Source organism: Lissotriton helveticus, chromosome 12 (assembly GCF_964261635.1).
Source record: "Lissotriton helveticus chromosome 12, aLisHel1.1, whole genome shotgun sequence".
In the NCBI taxonomy this organism is placed as follows: Eukaryota; Metazoa; Chordata; class Amphibia; order Caudata; family Salamandridae; genus Lissotriton; species Lissotriton helveticus.
Genome location: NC_136073.1, coordinates 688,065,047 through 688,082,886, shown reverse-complemented (window position 1 = coordinate 688,082,886; position 17,840 = coordinate 688,065,047). Strand labels below are relative to the sequence as shown.

General features: G+C 45.8%; 1 protein-coding gene across 4 annotated transcripts in view; it reads right to left on the bottom strand.

The window, feature by feature from the left end:
- Positions 1 to 17,840, bottom strand: part of IL34 (interleukin 34) — a 920,960-nt gene that overhangs the window by 455,021 nt on the left and 448,099 nt on the right. For all 4 annotated transcript variants that reach the window (XM_078671356.1, XM_078671358.1, XM_078671357.1 and 1 more), the window contains exon 4: positions 6,196 to 6,369. In XM_078671356.1, the coding sequence (XP_078527482.1) occupies positions 6,196 to 6,369 (174 nt within the window). The remainder of the gene's footprint in view (positions 1 to 6,195; positions 6,370 to 17,840) is intronic.

The window sequence follows — 17,840 nt, the reverse complement described above, 5'->3', positions numbered from 1 at the left end:
TTCCATGTCACCATTTCCATCGCATCTTAGCATTGCCACACAACACTTGCAGAGGGAAAATACGGTTTTCCCACAATGACACCTTTCACACTTGAAACTCAGTAGCTCCCCTCTACAGAGCTCCAAGTTCTAAAGTTCACCCCCAACACTCCTCCCCTTTCATTGAGAACTGCTCAGCCAAAGTGCCTCACTAGTGTCTGTAAAACAGGAAGTGCACATCTCAGGACTAGGCTCACTTTAAGTAGTGCATCAGCCATCGAACCTAACTACCGCCACAACCCACCCCAGAGTGAAGTGTAATCCAAGAGCCGGTTCCAGACAGCACCGGGCATCGGGCAGCTGTCAGTGGCACCCTCCCCGCCCCTGCACATGCCCTGACACTAGTCTGTAATGTCACGTGGCTTGTAATCAAAAGGAGCTGCATGCTTGTACCCTATGTGCACCTTCGGCAGTGCCAATTCGCAGGGTTTCAAAACTCCAGGTGACAAGGCCCCCTTGTTTCTTGCCTATGTGCAGGCGCAGATGTATGCAATAGACCCAACTAAAGACTAGGAATAAAATTAACTGCAGAAATAAGCTGTGTAACTTAATATACAAGCGCTTGCAGACAAAGCTTCTTCAAAATAAATATTCACCCTGGCCACAGTAGTTTGCAGCCTCAGCACTCCCCGTACTACGACTCCCTCCCCCCCCCCACCTCCCCCAAACCCTCTTTTGGCGCTTGCTCGCCACCGGTGACAGGACTCATCACAAACTTTTACGCCCCACCACTTTCAAATGTCACCAGCCACCACTGCTCCTGACGCTCCCGGTGCCTTGGCCCCTGCTGCGACTCACCGGGCCTCCTGTGGCTCTTGTTACTCTTGTTTACGGCCCCGGCTCGGCTTGGTTGGGTCAACTCGGCTCCCGGTTCGCGGAGCCCAGTTCTTGCCGCACGCCGGTTACCACTGCTCTCCCGCGCTCACACTAGGTCACTTGCAAGACCCGGAGTGGCTCCGCTCGTAAATCGCCGATCTGTAACTCATTACCGCAGTCACCAGTAATCTCCATTCAAAACGCTATGATTTCTCCCAGCAAGGTTCACATTTCTCCATTTACCGGCGGACCACTCTGCCTTTGCGAATGAGGCACTTGTAGAGATGTGTTGCTTATGTAGTCCGTGATATCTATCAAATGCGCACCCCACACGGCAGAGTCGGGAGCGGTAGAGCAACTGGAGCGGTAAGGGTGTACACCGCCAGGAAAGACTCAACTGCACTTGTGATTGGGGCACTTATACAGGGCTTTAAGTGGGATGGAAAAACTGGGGGGTCTCTAAAGGGGGCGTGGCCAATGTAATTAAGGGCGTTGCTTAATAACACGTAAGCTAAAAATCTGTGCTTATCCCAGTGTGCCGCCCCACTGATATTTTGTTGTTTCTGTCATTGCATCCAGATATATGATACAACAAGTGAATCCTCTTATTACAAGAACTCAGGTAGTTGCAGAACATAAATAAGCAGCAACTGTGGCTTGTATATAATATTGAAAAAGCTTCCACATAAAGCCCTGGCACTGGCACCATGTCAATGTTGCTGCTCCTGAGTTCCGAAAAGAGAAGAGAAATCCAGAGAGAAAATGACTCTCTTTAAAGGATTTCTCTTCCCCTACAGCACCTGAAAAACAAGCATTTACAATGCAACGGTTTCGCCTTTGTAAAAGTTTGAGCTATTGGCATTGTAAATGACAAATTTTGTATTTATGTGTTGATTTTGAAAGCAGATAAATAAATGGCATTGTCATTTACAATGTCAATAGCTTAATCTCTCACAAATGCGAGACCTATTGCATTTGCACACACACACAGAGCACAAACACACACAGAGCCACACACATACAGAGCTACACACAGACAGAGCCACACACACAGACAGAGCAACACACACACAGACAGAGCAACACACATAGACAGAGCAGCACACACAGACAGAGCAACACACACAGACAGACATTTTATGTGCCCAGACACCAACTGGTGGATAATATATTGTAAACAGAAGCTTTGTCGTTTCTCACAGTTTTTTCACGACACACATTGGCTTTAACCCACAACGTACTATGTAACATGCCTTTATAACCCACATCGGGTGGGTTCAAGACTGTATCTTGTTACACATAGACTACTACTTGCACTCCAAACTTTATTGGTTTGTAAATGGCCCACAACATATTTTTCAACATGCACAACCACACCTGTCTCCAGTTATTCACCTATTTCCATTCTATACACGCACAGATGTACACACAGTAACTCAATGTTGAATGTGGTGTAGTGGCTTACCTGTCAACTTTCGACCCAGGCGAAATAGGGGCAAATAATGGCACTTGACCAAAACCTTGTTGCTAGGTGATGTAGGTGAATTAACTCATCTCTCTTTGCTTCAGCCCAAAACCAAAAGTGCTTAGAATTAGGTTAATTGCATGTATGATGCACTACATAAATAAATGCGTATCAGGACATAAATAACTTCAATGGTGATCTCTCACCGAGTTCTATGCCCACAATATCTACACTGATTGGTGGGGCAAGACAGAATCTGTATCCTTCATTGTTTGCTTTTACATATGAATGTCACTTTAAGGAAGCAGTAGCGCCGCCATACACTCTGCACCCAGGATAAATGGAGGCACCGAACCCGAGAATGGCAGGTAGTCTTGCACAGGCGGGAAGCAGAACTTGCGCGAGCCTCTTTTGTGAGCTGACTGGCTAGTCCGATCGGAATCTATACTTAATAACCCAAAACAACAAATGCTGTCTCATAAGCACTTGCAGCCTTACCTAAACAGCCAATATCTATTACAGGTCAGAGGACGATGGGAGAAACATTTACTGCTGACAACTCTCCCACTGCTGTACTTGCTTAATTTGAGTAAGTGGTAGCAGGTGCGCCTACCGACGTTCATTTTAGGGGAGCGGCACACGAACGGGAAAAACGGAGGAAGTAAAAGACAGAAAAAAGTCACCAAGGAAAAAAAGTAGGGACCTGCAAGAGTAAGATAAGGGGCCATGGAGTGTCTGGCATTGTATGACAGAGGTACTAGCCTTGGTATTCGGTGCACAGGTATTTAATATCGCCGCTGTGGCTTCTGAGCTGCGCTTTAAAGAAATTAAACACTGCCCAGAGTAATATACACCGATGCGTCATTATGTTATGTGTAACACCTCAAACAGGTGCTTTTTAGAATTTGTAGCTTTGCCTTTACATTGTGGGCTTTAAAAAAAAAAGATTTTTAACTGCAGTGCAGGTCCACTCTTGCTAGTGAAAAATACAAACTGCAGGTTTTAGCAAAACACAAAGCTTTGCCAAAAGAACACACCGGTTACACCTTGTACTGTTTATCACAGCAACTGTTTACGAGAAATGCACAATTAGCTTTCCCACTTGATAATAAAATTGCTATTTACAAAGTCTCAGCCTTTTACACACACTTGTAACCCTGGGTCTGAGGCCACATAACTATACCCGAACCCTTAACTCTGGGGAGTGTGTATAAATGCCTGTCATAACGCCAGCGGTCCTGATCTGTCTCTTGGGGACATGTCTCTTCTAAGTGAGGCACTGTCGCTCCTGTGAGTGCAGAGTGCGCACGCCTGTGAGGCGCGAGCAGTGACATAGATAGATGCTCAAACTCAAAAACGCATGCCTTTCAACCCTGTCAACGCATAGCCACCGAGGAACTGTTTCTACCAGCAAAAGCAGGCATAGGGGAACAAAATGCCAGCGAGGCAGCTTCAGCTGTGGCACCTTTGAACCTCTCACCCCTACCCACCTGTCGCAGCGTCCCTTCCGACCCCCCACTGCTTTCTCTTTGGATGTAAAAGTGGCTGGGGCCAGCGTCTTGACAGATGACTGGATAACGCCGCGGGGCTCACTGATAACCAGGCGTGAGGCGGCCAGCCCGCGGGCATCACTGCAACTGGTAGAAAGTGGGTCTGCGGGGGACCTGCCGTCTTAACAGAATGTATGCTAGATCTGCATAAAAAAGTAAATTGTGTGACGGTTGCCCATTGGGAGGTCGCAGAGCGGAGAGAGGTGGTGACTCGATCAAAGGCGTAGGTATGGTGGTGCAGAATGTGTAGTGGTACCAGGGCCAGAGAGGCCAAGTGAACCCTGATTACAGCTGAATTTGACTTCTCAAGGAAGCAGTTTGGGGCTTATTCCCATTACATGCAAAGAGGTCATGGCACCCCATCTATGCCACCGGACTGGAGGGGAAGTCTAAGAAAGCTGCGACACATGCGGGATGGTGATGCAGCGAGTCGTGGTATCTGGTGACACAGCAGCAGAGCCTGGCAGGCAGCCTCGTTTCTCGCAGTGGAGCAGCACTGCAGTGCACCCTACACCCCGTACTCGGCGGCGCTCTCAAAACCAACTCTTGTCCGGAGGCGCGTCCTGTCCTCAGCCCTCCAGCTCTGGCGTGCCTGTGGCACGGGGTGGGTGCACCACGGGAGATGGGGCATCGAGGAGCTAAAAAATGACACAACCCCGAAAGGGTCACAGATTGTTCTCTGGGCTCAGGAGTGGTCACTGGGGGTACAGGTAAATGGCTGATGTGGGGAGTGGGCACACTTGTGCCCGTGATCATCACACAGTTCAAAAAATGGTGCAGTGTCAGTGTATGTTTGCGCACTGTGGGAGGTCTCAGATCCACGTTGTGTTTCCAATAAAGTGACACCCGAATTAAACCCCCCCCCGCTTCCATACAAAGTGAAGGAGCCCTCCGTGGACCCCTGGCTGATAAACACAAAGACCCCCACTCGTAACCCCAGGCTGCAATCATCAGATCCCCTCAACTGTCCTCCTGCAGGGACCGACCCACTCTCGCACAGTGCCCACCACGGAGGGCACCTCACGCACCACACACCCACGCCGCGGTCTTACCTTGTGCGGGGCTTGCAGCAGCCGGTGCACCCCTGCCACCTTGTTGACGAGCGCAATGTCCTCCCGGAAGGTGTAGAGCGGTGGCCGGGTGTGCTCGGGAAAGTTGGTGCTGTTGAAAGGATCGGTGTCATCTAAGAACTGGACCCGGCACACAAGCGTAGCCATGATTCATCCATGCAAGAAGGAGAAGGTGGGAAAACCAGCAGCACAAAAACCCCAGTCTCAAAAACAAAAGGCGAACAAAAGCGACGAGAACAGAACTTGGATGGGGCAGCAGAGACGATGACTGGCAGCGATTAGCGAAAAAAAATCTACAAAACACAACTAGCTGCAGGGATTCCGGGCTGCTGCAGATGATGCGGAGCCTGCCCGGGCGTGAGTGCGGCGTCTGTTGCTAACTTTTCACTTGAGGATCCTGAGCCTTCCCCCATCCGAGCTCCTTGCAGCTCCCCCGCTGCACACACACCGCACTGCTCAGCCTGGAGTTGCCTATGGATACTACCGTATTGACTGTTAAGCTCTTGCTCTTGCTGCTACTCTTTGGCATGCGATAAAAATGTAGCTGAAACGCGACCCAAACGTAATCAAATTCACTGCACTGGAGACGCTGACAAAGCAAAACGGTTTTGTTTTGTTGTGCATAGAGTATCTATACATGCACACTGTGACCAACGTACACCATACCTACTCCACGTATGCATACAGAACAGTGCACATGGACCAACAAAGTGCCAGACATAATTGCACACATGCACAACAAGTTTGAAGCGCAGCCCACTCCTGCAAAAGCAACTATGAAATGAAAAAAACATGGCGTCCCCAAAAAAACCAAAAAACATCCGCCCACCGCCGCATGACGTTTTAAAAGGGGCGGAGAGGGAAAAAATCGCCGGAACGCCCACGAATCGCCTCGGACAATGACGGGCAGATCTCTCTTCCAATGGCTAGCCTCCATTTATGGAGCTAGCCAATGGAAGAGAGAGGCGGGAATAAGCCACATACTTGTAAACAAAAGTTTTCGCCTGCGCAAACCTAAAATCGGACCTCCTGTGCCACGGCACAAAACAGAGCCCGATAGAGACCCGTTTCGAGGCTTTCTCAAAAAAACTGCCGTGCTTAGACCCGGAGAGACCCGGCCCACTTAAAGCCCTGCACTTATAGAAATATATCTGCACAGACAAAAAATTACCACAAACTACTAATTGTAAAACAGAATTTTTGTGGTGAGGCTCTCTTTAAGATAAACGATGGGGACTTCACAGTCCTTTGTTACCTGTGGCTGAGGCATATCGGCCACCATAGCATTGATGATGGCCAGTAATTCATGAGTGAAACTCCACGACGGGTGCTTTTCTGGGGTTAACACTGCTAGGATCTTCTGAAGGACATTTCGACTCACTGATCCCCACAGCGGACGGAGGTCATCCATATTCACTTTCCAATCCCTCTAGAGAAAGAGAGAAGCAAGAGAGAAGATAAGCAACATACACACCATAACACCACAGTACTCATTGATAAACAAGTGTTTAGAGTGACCACACAGCAGACACAAACTTCTCGTTGCTTTTAAAGAGTTAAGCCTTGTGAGCAACCACATATTAGTAATTTGTCAGCCGGCTAGATAGCTACATCAATTTCTATCGCTGTTGAATTTCCGCACTTTTTATTTACAGAGTTCTGTTATTGCCCACAAGTGTTACACAGTGTTGTAGAAGCATACGACAGTAGGAGATTTCTTTGTAGGTAAGCATGTTGACTTGAGTGATTACATGGATAATTCAGTTCGTCAACTACATTTGCACTTCTTGTGGTGAAGGTTTCTGTCACACCAAGTTCTTATGATCTATGACAGTAATGAGGTATTATTTGTAATTGTTTATGTTGTATTTTCGGAACCACTTTGATCCTATCATGTAATACTGATAAAATATATTGTTTCATATTGTTTCAGTTCCCCTGAAGAAGGGATCCTTCGATCCCGAAATGCATTGGGATTCTCAACAAGTTCAATGATTATATATCAATGTAATGACCGATTTGCATAACTTTGTTTCATTTATGAAATTTGATTTATGTATATATATCATATGATTGAGCAAAAAGTAATGTGTAAATAAATATTGACACATAGAAAGTGTTACAATTGTTCCACACATGTGATTGGTATATCTAGTATAAATAATAGAAGTAAAAGAAAAGGTTTCACAAAAGTGAGCAAACCATCGGTTTGCATCAGCTGTGCAGGGAGGGTCAAGTGATCAGGCCGATACTTGAAATACAGTTCTCAGTTTAAAAGGAGAGTAGCTTCCTCCTTCCCACCCAGCACGCCCCGTTCAAACAACGGTCAAAAAAATCAAATGGTAGTATTGACACAAGTTTACAGCTACGAGTGCACAGTACAATTCTGAAATAGGTTTCTTGTCTTGTACTGCTAACGGTACTGTTGCGCCACCCACAAAATGCAGTTCGATTCAATTTCAAACATCACTGATAACAAGGCTGATACCAAAACATACACTTCAGCCCAAGCTGCTGACATTTATTCCTTACTTTCAGATATCCAAACCTTCAGTAAACAAAGTGGTTCAGTTCCTCAACAATTACGCCAATTGGAATTTCTATCTAAAAGAGTACTCAATCAAAAATTGCACGCATCCACCTTAATCCAATACCACAAGGTACAAAGGATCCCCAGAGGCTTACGTCTACCCATCAAACCCATGCTTTGTAAGTTTCAATTCAATAAACATTTCATGGAAAAGTGGTACGCAATTCTCAACAAGTGTTCACTAGACCTGATTTTATTATTGGTAGAGGAATTCAATCAATCAATCAATCAATCATATCATTTGTAAAGCGCACTACTCACCCGTGAGGGTCTCAAGGGGCTGGAGTGGGGGATGCTGCTACTGCTCGAAAAGCCAGGTCTTGAGGAGTTTTCTGAAGGTCAGCAGGTCTTGGGTCTGCCGTAGGTGGATGGGGAGGGTGTTCCAGGTCTTGGCGGCGAGGTGGGAGAACGATCTGCCGCCTGAGGTCGCTCTTCGGAAGTGGCGGACTGTAGCTAGGGCGAGGTCGGCAGAGCGGGTCTGGCGGGTGGGGGTGTAGAAGCTGAGTCGTCTGTTGAGGTACGTTGGTCCGGTGTTGTGGAGTGCCTTGTGTGCGTGAGTGAGGAGCTTGAAGGTTATCCTCTTGTTGACCGGGAGCCAGTGCAGGTCTCTCAGGTGGGGTGTGATGTGGCTGAGGCGAGGGATGTCGAGGATCAGGCGTGCAGAGGCGTTCTGGATGCGTTGGAGCCGTCTCAGGAGTTTGGCCAAGGCTCCTGCGTAGAGGGCGTTTCCATAGTCCAACCTGCTGCTGACAAGGACCTGGGTGACTGTTCTTCTCGTTTCAGTGGGGATCCACTTGTAGATCCTACGGAGCATGCGGAGGGTGTTGAAGCAGGAGGAGGAGACGGCGTTGACCTGTTTAGTCATGGAGAGGGTGGAGTCGAGGATGCCGGGAATGGGAGCAGGGAGATGGGCCGGATTTTCTTGAGGTCCTTGGGGTCTGCCTTGGGTTTCTTGAGTAAGGCGTTGTTCTCGGCATGCTTCCAGCTCTCCGGGAAGGTTGCTGTCTCGAAGGAGGCGTTGATGACTTTCCGGAGATGGGTTGCGATGGATGTGCAGGCTCTGTTGAAGATGTGGTGTGGGCATGGATCTGACGGAGATCCGGAGTGGATGGTTTTCATGATGTTGATGGTGTCATCTTCGTTGATGTTGGTCCAGTAGAGCAGGCGGTTGGTGCGGATGGTGGTCGTGGGGGTGGTCGTGGCATTGAAACTGTCGTGGATGTCTGTGACCTTGCGGTGGAAGAAGGTGGCCAGCGAGTCGCACAGATCTTGCAAGGGTGGGACGTCGTTGGTGTTGGAGCTGGGATTGGAGAGTTCCTTCACGATGTTGAAGAGCTCTTTGCTGTTGTGCGCGTTGTTGTCTAGGCGGTCTTTGAAGGAGGCCCTTTTGGCGGATCTGATGAGGTGATGGTGTCTGTGGGTGGCATTCTTGTGGGCGGCATGGCTGTCCGGTGTTCGTTCACGGAATTAGCAAAAACCATTAAAGAACCAGAAGAAGAAATTGAGCTATTGACAAACGAACTCACCAGGCAAATAGAAACAGAAGAATGGGATGTCATTTTGAAAGAGCTTAATGACAAATTGGACAAATACGGAAAAGACACACAGGACCGAAAACTCAGGAAATACAAACGAGACACCATCGATTGTAAATTAAATGAGGTGTACACCTGGGCAGCGTAGACCTCCCCCAAGAACAGCCACATCCTCACAAGAGAGTGTAGTTTCCGACCAAGAACTGACCATTTCCCCACAACCACCAAGGGTGACAACTCCATCTGTTCACACCGAAGGAACGGTAGCACAGGCCTCTGGCAGTGAAGCCACTTTACAACAACAGCCTGGTTTTTTAGCCAAGGGGCCACTAACAGGAAAACCACCAGAGCCAACGGAACTAAAAAAATCAGTCGCGGGAAAAGAACCAGTCAGCTCAAATCTATGGAGCAAGGGCAAACCCTAGCCATAAATATATCATCAAAGACTCTGAGTAAACAACAACTACAGACATTGGAAAAAGGGACCAGCTTTGTACCTACATACAAGAGTAATCAATTTGACACGGAAATACGTTTTTTCAAATTCATGCGGACATTACGACTGCGCCATTTTTTCAAGAACATAGCACCAACCATGCCAGAATTTCCCCAAAAAGAATTAATGGAGTACAAAGATTTCAAATTACCTAGCACGTTCTTCTTGATACGTTTGAAATATTGGTCAAACAAAATCTCCCAAAAATCAAATGGAACAAAAATATTCGGAAAAATATCAATAAACATGAAGAAACCATCATAAAGGAAATAGCCAATGATTCTTCAATTACCATCCAATCAGCGGATAAAGGCGGAGCCTTGGTGATCATGGACACTGAATTCTATGAAGCAAAAGTGACAGAACATGTCAGTTATGAAACTACATATCTTAAATTGCCACAGGACCCAGTAATGGAGATTAAACACACATTGGAATTGATTTTAGATAAAGCACATGAAATGGGATGGATCAACACTAACACAAAACATTTTTTAACAACAGAAATTCCAAGATGCCCACGCCTGTACATGTTACCGAAGATTCATAAACATCTTCAAAATCCTCAATTCAGGCCAATAGTCAGCTGATGTGGATCAGTGCTGGAACCACTTGGGCAATACATAAGTGAATTTCTACAGCCTTTCGTACAAAGCTGGACAACATACCTGAAGGACACATCCCATTTTTTACAGCTTTTACAAGAAGTCACCTTAGGTTCACATCAAATCATCCTATGCACCATAGATGTAACCTCTTTATACACATCGATACCAGTAGATGAGGGTTTGGAAGCATGTGAATAGGCACTATTGCAAACTACAGAAATAGCAGCACATAAAGTATTTGTACTTGAACTACTACAGTTTTGTCTACGCCATTCATATTTTTGCTGGAAAGATGAGTACTTTTTACAAACCAGTGGAACTTCCATGGGGTTTGCAGGAGCTCCTGTTTTTTGCTAATACCTACATGGCCAAATTTGAACGCGACTTCATTTTGACAGATGAAACCTGGCAGAAGCACACCAAGTTCTTTAACCGCGTGCGGGCGGAATTCCGCTCGTACGCTGAGATATGCGAAACCGCATGTTACGTGACGAGCTGGGCTCGTCATCAGCGTAGCAGGAGGCTACCTCATGACGAGCCCAGCTCGTCATCAGCGTCGAAGGGGTTAAGAGGTTTATCGATGATTTTTTTTTATTATGGAATGGTCCAGAGCTAGTGTTGATTGATCAAATTGCACAACTTAACACTAAAAACAGAAGGATCAAATTTACATTTCTTATTGATTGTTCTCAAATCCCATTTTTGGATGTTTTGGTATCCATTAAGGAACAAAAACTGGAAACTACAGTTTACCACAAACCAACGGATCGCAATAATACATTGCTGTTTACCAGTTTCCACCCCAGATCATTACTTCAAAATCTGCCATACTCACAATTCTTACGGGCTAAACGCATTTTATCTACTGAACCAGCATTACTCGATGAATTACAGAACAAGAAACAAAGGTTTTTAGCTCGAGGATATCCTTCAGAAACTGTAGAACTAGCGGAAACCAGGTTGCAAAGTACATCTAGAATGCAATTGTTACAAACCAAAGACACATTGAAGCAAGAAAGAATGTTTTTTGTGACAAAATACTCCACCCAATCTGCACAGATCAAGGCCATAGTACATAAACGCTGGGAATTACTCCAAACAGAGGATGACTTTAAAGGGTTATTCAAAGATCGACCGTTGTTTGCTTATAAAAAAACTCTAATTTTAGATTTTTTCCAAATTTACTTTAAACTATTGTTAGTGTCTTGGTTAAGTCCCCCACAGTTTACAATATTATGGGCCAGATGAAGGTAAATCAGAAATATAGATTTCTAAATAGCGAATTTTACCGATTCGCTATTAAGAATTCGGTATTTCCTATGTAGGTAAAGCATCAGTAAAAAATACAGAATCCTTAATATTCCTTATTACCGAATCGGTAATTGAGATTCGGTAATCAGGAATACCTACCCATTAATTTCTATGGGCTTGGAGGCCCATAGGAATGAATGTGAAGACATTCAATATTAGCGATTCGGTACTACAGAATCGGTAATACCGGGAGGTATTTCAAGGGTGCCAGGGTGTCCAAAGGACACCCTGTTGCACCCCTGAAATGTGCATGTGTGCACATGTTGCGCACATACATGTCCTAAGGGCATGGATGTGTGCCACATGGCACTTTAAAAAAAGCAAAAAAGTGTTTTTTTAAGGTAAATCGGTAATTACCACCAACTTGAAGTTGGTGGTAATTACCGATTTCTTAAGGCTCTAAAGCACTCCTTAATGTGCTTTCTACATTGCATTTAAGGAATCGGTATTACCGATTCCTTAAGTGCAAGAGTAATAAGGAATCTGTATTAAGGAATCGGTATTTACCGATTCCTTATTTACAGATTCCTTACCTACATTAGGAATGGCTAAATACCGGTCGGTAATGCTGAAATTTACCGAATTTCGGCGTTACCGACCAGTATTTAGCCACCTACATCTGGCCCTAAAAGTCTGTAAAGTACTTAGGTCCTTAGCATTTGTTGTATATTCCTAAAATTCTCCCAACTACTTTAAACACCATGTCTGAGGACCAAGAGACCTCCCCAGGAGCTCACCCTGGCCCCCTATGCATATCTGAGAGTTCCACAACTCAAAAAGCTGTGCAAGGTATAGAAACTTGCCATGGGTCCTAATCCCACAAAAGCCCATCTGCAGCAGTTGCTGGCAGAGAATGATAAGGCACTGGCAAGTAAAATCCCCCCAATGGGGAAGGAGATGATGGATCCCAAAAGGGGGAAGAGGATATGGAATCCACCAATACTCCCTCAGATAGCAACACCACTGGAAGTGACCCCCAGCAGTGTTCTAGAGGAGGCAGATTCTGAAGATAAAAATCTTTCAAAACTGGCCAAGAGGACAGCCTTAGAGGCTAAACGTTTGGCCATAGAAAAAGAAAGAGCTGAGATGGTCTTAGGACCACTGTTCCCAATAAGCCGCGCGCCTGAGCGGCCGCGCACTTCTGTACCGCTGAGCGCGCAGTGCAACGTGTGGAGCACGCACACATAGCACATCCAACGAGAGTATTCGCGCCGCCCCTTTTAAAAGGCGAGCGGGCGAAAAACAGGGATTTCCTGATTGCGGAGTACAGCGAAAGTGACCACCTTGAAGTGAACACTCGGGAGCGGCAGGTAAGTTTTACAATGAGGGCACTTGCTGTCTTTTGTTTCTTTCCCCAGTAGTGAGACCTGCCGCGTGTGATTTTCGATTGACCTGAATCGCATGCATTGTTCATTAGTAAAGCAAGGCTGCGGGGGAGATGGTGTGCTTTTATTTAAGTATTTATGTTAATTGCAGCCCCTTTACAAACTGCGATTAACATGAATACTTTAAAACAAAAGCGCACCATCTCCCCGCAGCCTCGCTTTACTAACACAAGAATACAGCAAGTCTGCGGCGGCTGGTGAATGTACTAAGTAGTGGGGTGAAAACATGCATAATAAATTGCTCTGAGTGAGCAATCGACTTGAACCAGTATTTCTCCCCTATTTTGGATTAGTGAGGCATCTGGCATTTACCTGCACAGTAGCGCCAGTGGCAAAATGCACTACACGCTTAGCTTTAAAAGGGCCTCAACTGCTCCGAATTTCTGTCTCCCGCTGATGCTTCTCCATTGCAGCGCGGTGTTGCCGATAATATCTTGCACATAAATCAAGTTGACTCATTCAGCCCACTGCTCAGAGAAGCCAGCACTGGTTTCTGTGGCAGGGCAAGACTCCGCAATGCCAGACTCTGGATTTCGGGTATAGAAGCGATGAGAAAACACTACTCAGCGAGGTTTGCTAAGGGCCATGCCACGAGAGTCAGTGTGCACAGAGGCATTAGGTGCACCAAGAACAGCGGCGAGCGAGTGCAGCGTCTGCCCCGTCAGGAAAGGAAAGGCAAAATTGTCATAGTAAAGCCAGTATTACAGAGCACCACACAGAGAGGGAATTAAATCACAAGTACAACATGTGACACCAGGGTCCGATTAACAGACAATTTACAGAAGCTTCATCTGGAGGTAACAGCACTTCTTTACAACGTAAACGTGACCTGAACATATTGAAGCACTTTACATGGGCACAAGTTAAATTACACAGAGTTTCAGACACTAGTGGATTGAGTGATTTTCCCAGAATCTTAGGCTCTTGAGGCCCCGGAAGTGTCTGTGTATGGTATGGATAAACCGCAGGCTGCACACCAGTCCATGCTGAGTCTGGGAACTGAGCCCACACAGCGATTTGCACCTCAGCACAAGTCCCTCCCGCCTCAACTGGCTTTTAATCTGTCTGCTGCCTTTGAATAGTGTGTTCTGTGCGACACACTTAACTTCCCCCTAGAAATAGAATGTTTACATGAGACTGAACGCCCAGACTGCCTTAGTTAGCCGATGCTTTTTGTTTTCTTTACTGATGAAGTGATGATACCCGTTCGTGTTTTCATGTGTCACTAGGATGGGTGTGACATTGAAAACCAGCACTGCCTCACAAGTGAAAGGCTGTTATGTCCATACAGATTCTACTTGGTGTGTGCAGAGTCCTCAAATTATTGGCACCATCCAGACCGCTAAATGTCCGGATTTACGAGAAGCATGCACCTGTGTGCACACAGGGGCCAGTAAAGACTCGCGCCAATGGTGCCTGGGTGACTTTGTGCTTCCTTCTCGTTCATGTACCTTGGGTGGCTCGCAATACTCGCAGGGGTGGGGTTTAGAATAAAAGAAAAGGAAAAAGGTACCTGTCGCAGGGGGTGGGGGTGATGGTGGTGTTTAGAATAAAAGAAAAAGAAAATGTACCTGTCCGTGCCGCCTCAGAAACTTGGCAGGGGTCCAGGTTGTTTCTGATTGCAACTCTATTTCTTTTAACACAGTAACTTTCATTGGCTGGATCATTTGCAGTCCTGGTTTGTGGAAATGTTCTACGTGGCCCATTTACTGGTCTGGCCAGTTCTGTCGTTCTTGCTTTCATTCCACCATGGGAAAAGACATGGTACTTCCAGCAACACAGCTTTATGATGTTCTCTGTGAATTTCTTTCCCTTGACAATCTACCTTCCAGGCCTGCATAGCATTTAAGCCACAAGACTAATAGTCTTAATCAACAACTGCATTAATAATAAACTGTGTAAAAAGTCGAAGCCCTCTGCTGTATGCAGAGGAAGTGAAAGAACAGTTCCTCACAAGAGCACCAAGGCTAGACAAGCGGGTCAGCAATGCACCAAAACTCTGTATCATTAGAGTCCCTCTCAGCTACAGTGTGCTAAAGGCACTGGTTCTCGGTGTTTTGAAGAGGGGGGGAAGCATTTGTTTTACTTATTTATTTATTTTCCCAAACTGTTTTCTCCTGTGCAGTCAATACCCAAGCTCGGCAATTGGCTGCAGCAGTGCCATTGAGGTGAAATTCAAGCTTGTCTCTTACAAATATGCTCTTTCCTCACCCACTCTGATGGTAGTCTGTTTTGCATAAAAGGATTGCATCTTCTGAATATGCTTTAATCCATAAACTAAACCCTGAGGTGTAACATGATTTGCTTTAAGGTAGCCTAACTGAGTGTTCAGTGCTAACCATGCACCCTTCCCAGCCACTTTCACTGCTGTTGTTATTCTCTACCCCAGCAAGTTTTTTTCTTCCCCGCCCCCTTGCACCAAGGTTTTCCATTTCTGCCACCTCCTGATCTGTGACTGCACTACTCCCCTACCCACTTGTAGCAATGTTGCCCGTTCTGTCATCTCCTGGTCTGTCACTGAACTTCGTCCCTGCCTACCGGCAGCAATGTGTCGTTTTCCTGCCAGCTTTCATTTTAGAAAGCTGACCTAGGAATGCATTGTGCCTGTTGCTTTCCATTGGCTTAGGGGTTTGTAACTCACATTTTCATGCTTTCTATTAGCTGGCTTTATTTGCTTTAGGCTGTTCTGCTTGAGTTCGTCCCTCCTGTTCCCCAAACTTTGATTACTGTATTATTCCGCACACTCACTTTCTGTAAACAGGACTTTACATCGTGGTCTTATCTTGTCACATTTGCTGTGCATTCAAAGACAGAGGTCGAAAGTCAAGCTCTCTCTTCAGAGGGGACTTGGTTTTTACTTTTTTTTCTCTAACTTCATAGTGAGTGAATGTATGCGACAATCCTGCTGAGCATCCATGTAAGAGGAGAGGGTGTAGGATTTTTTTTCCTAGCGCATAAAAAAACTGAACTGTGCTGATTTTTCAAAATAGATCATTATCAGTACAAATGAAGCAATTTATTTTGTTATTCTGAAGTGTGCTGGGAACAAATATTTGATTATGATAAAATCACATCAATACACTAGGTGATGACTTATGCACACATTATTGTTTGAGTTTTACCCTATTTTGGTATAAATGTAATGCTCATTTAAATTGAAAATATGTTGTCTGTAATGGTAGTTCGGTACCACACCATGCATACTCCACTTTATATCACTTCACTTCGCTCTATGCCCTTCCACTCTGACACGCCACTCCATTCAATGCCTCTCCACTGTACAACATGCTACTCCACTCCAAGGCACTCCACAACATGCCATGACACTCCACTCCCCTCCACACCACTTACCCCACACTACTCTACCCCACCCCAATCTATTACACTCCAATTTACCCAATCTACCCCGCTCCTCCCCAATCTACCAGTTGGAGTCTTGTGCTTTTCTAAACCTGAAATGTACTTGCCTGTATAACCAATTCATGTAATGGTGTGTTTATCCAATTTGCAAACTGGCCTTAAGACCCTTAACGTGGAGCTGTATGTGAAAATTTACCATCTTTTCCCTTTTTTAAGTAAACGTTTGGAGTGACATTTGTCGCTGCACATGTGCGCGGTCTGGTTCCAGGCGCACATAGCCATGTTTGTAGCGCACAGAGACCCTCCAATGCCGCACACAGAGGAAAAAAATTAGAGGGAACATTGCTTAGGACCCATCTCTAATAGCAGCAAAATAATAAATAGGGAGCAAGTAGATTCTTCTGATCCTAAAATTCCAAAATGGATTGTACCAAAATACTTTGAAGGTGATGATATCACCAAGTGGTTCATTGCTTTTGAAAGAGCCTGTCTTAGCAGACAGGTCCACAGGAAGCTATGGAGTGCTATCCTGTGGGAAATGTTCCCAGGAAAGTGCAGAGATAGACTCCTGACACTCAGTGAGATAGAAGCTGAATCCTATGACCTCACAAAGGGTACCCTAATTGAGGGCTTTGGATTCACTACCGAGAAGTAAATGATCAGATTCAGGGAGGCTCGAAAAACCCATAGCCAGACCAGTTAGATTTTGTAGAATACTGTGTGAAATCACTAGAAGGTTGGTTAGATGGTAACAATGTACATCAAATCCTGGCCACTTTCTTCGCAAGTGTTGGAGAAGAAGGCAGACCACTGGGTCAAAACAAGGGTGACCAAGACTACCACTGGTGGGGGAGACCAAAAGAAAAAGGCCAAAAAGAGCCCCCCCCCCCCCCCCCCATGGGAATGAGGGTAACCCTAAAAACAAAGAGTCAGGTGAAAATCCGAAGGCACCTTGGATGTGAATTGCAAGAACGGGGACTTGACTGTGAAGGCTTGAACGTCGCTGACTCTTCGGGATGAAGTCAATGCCAGCAGAAGAGATACCTTCCAGGTAAGGAATTTCAAATCCACCTTATGAATTGGCTCAAATGGGTGGCGCATGAGCTGCGCTAACAATACATTAAGATGCCATGAAGGAGGTGGACAACGTACAGGAGGAAACATTCTGAATAGCCCTTTAAAGAACTGTTGTATTATTCTTGAAGAATAAAGAGAGGTGGTCCCATCTTGTCTGTACCTTGAAATGGCCGCTAGAAAGATTTTCAAAGTTGCATGAGATAAACCTGATCTTGCCAGGTGCAAAAAGAAAGGCAATATCTGATCCGGTGTTGCCTGGAAAGGGTGAATCCCAGCAGATTGACACCAAACGCAGAACCTTTTCCATTTAAGCCTGTGTGTTTTTATCGTTGCAGGAGCTCATGCGTTAGCTAGCACCTCCTTACAATCCGCAGAGATATTCAGATGCACGAATTCAAGGTGTTCAGGTGCCAAGCTGCTAATTTCAGAGAGGCCGGATCCGGATGGCAAATCTGCTAATTCTGGATTGAGAGGAGATTCAGTATTGGTCGAAGCTGTATTGGTTCGCACTCCGAGAGGAGAAGAAGTTCAGTGAACC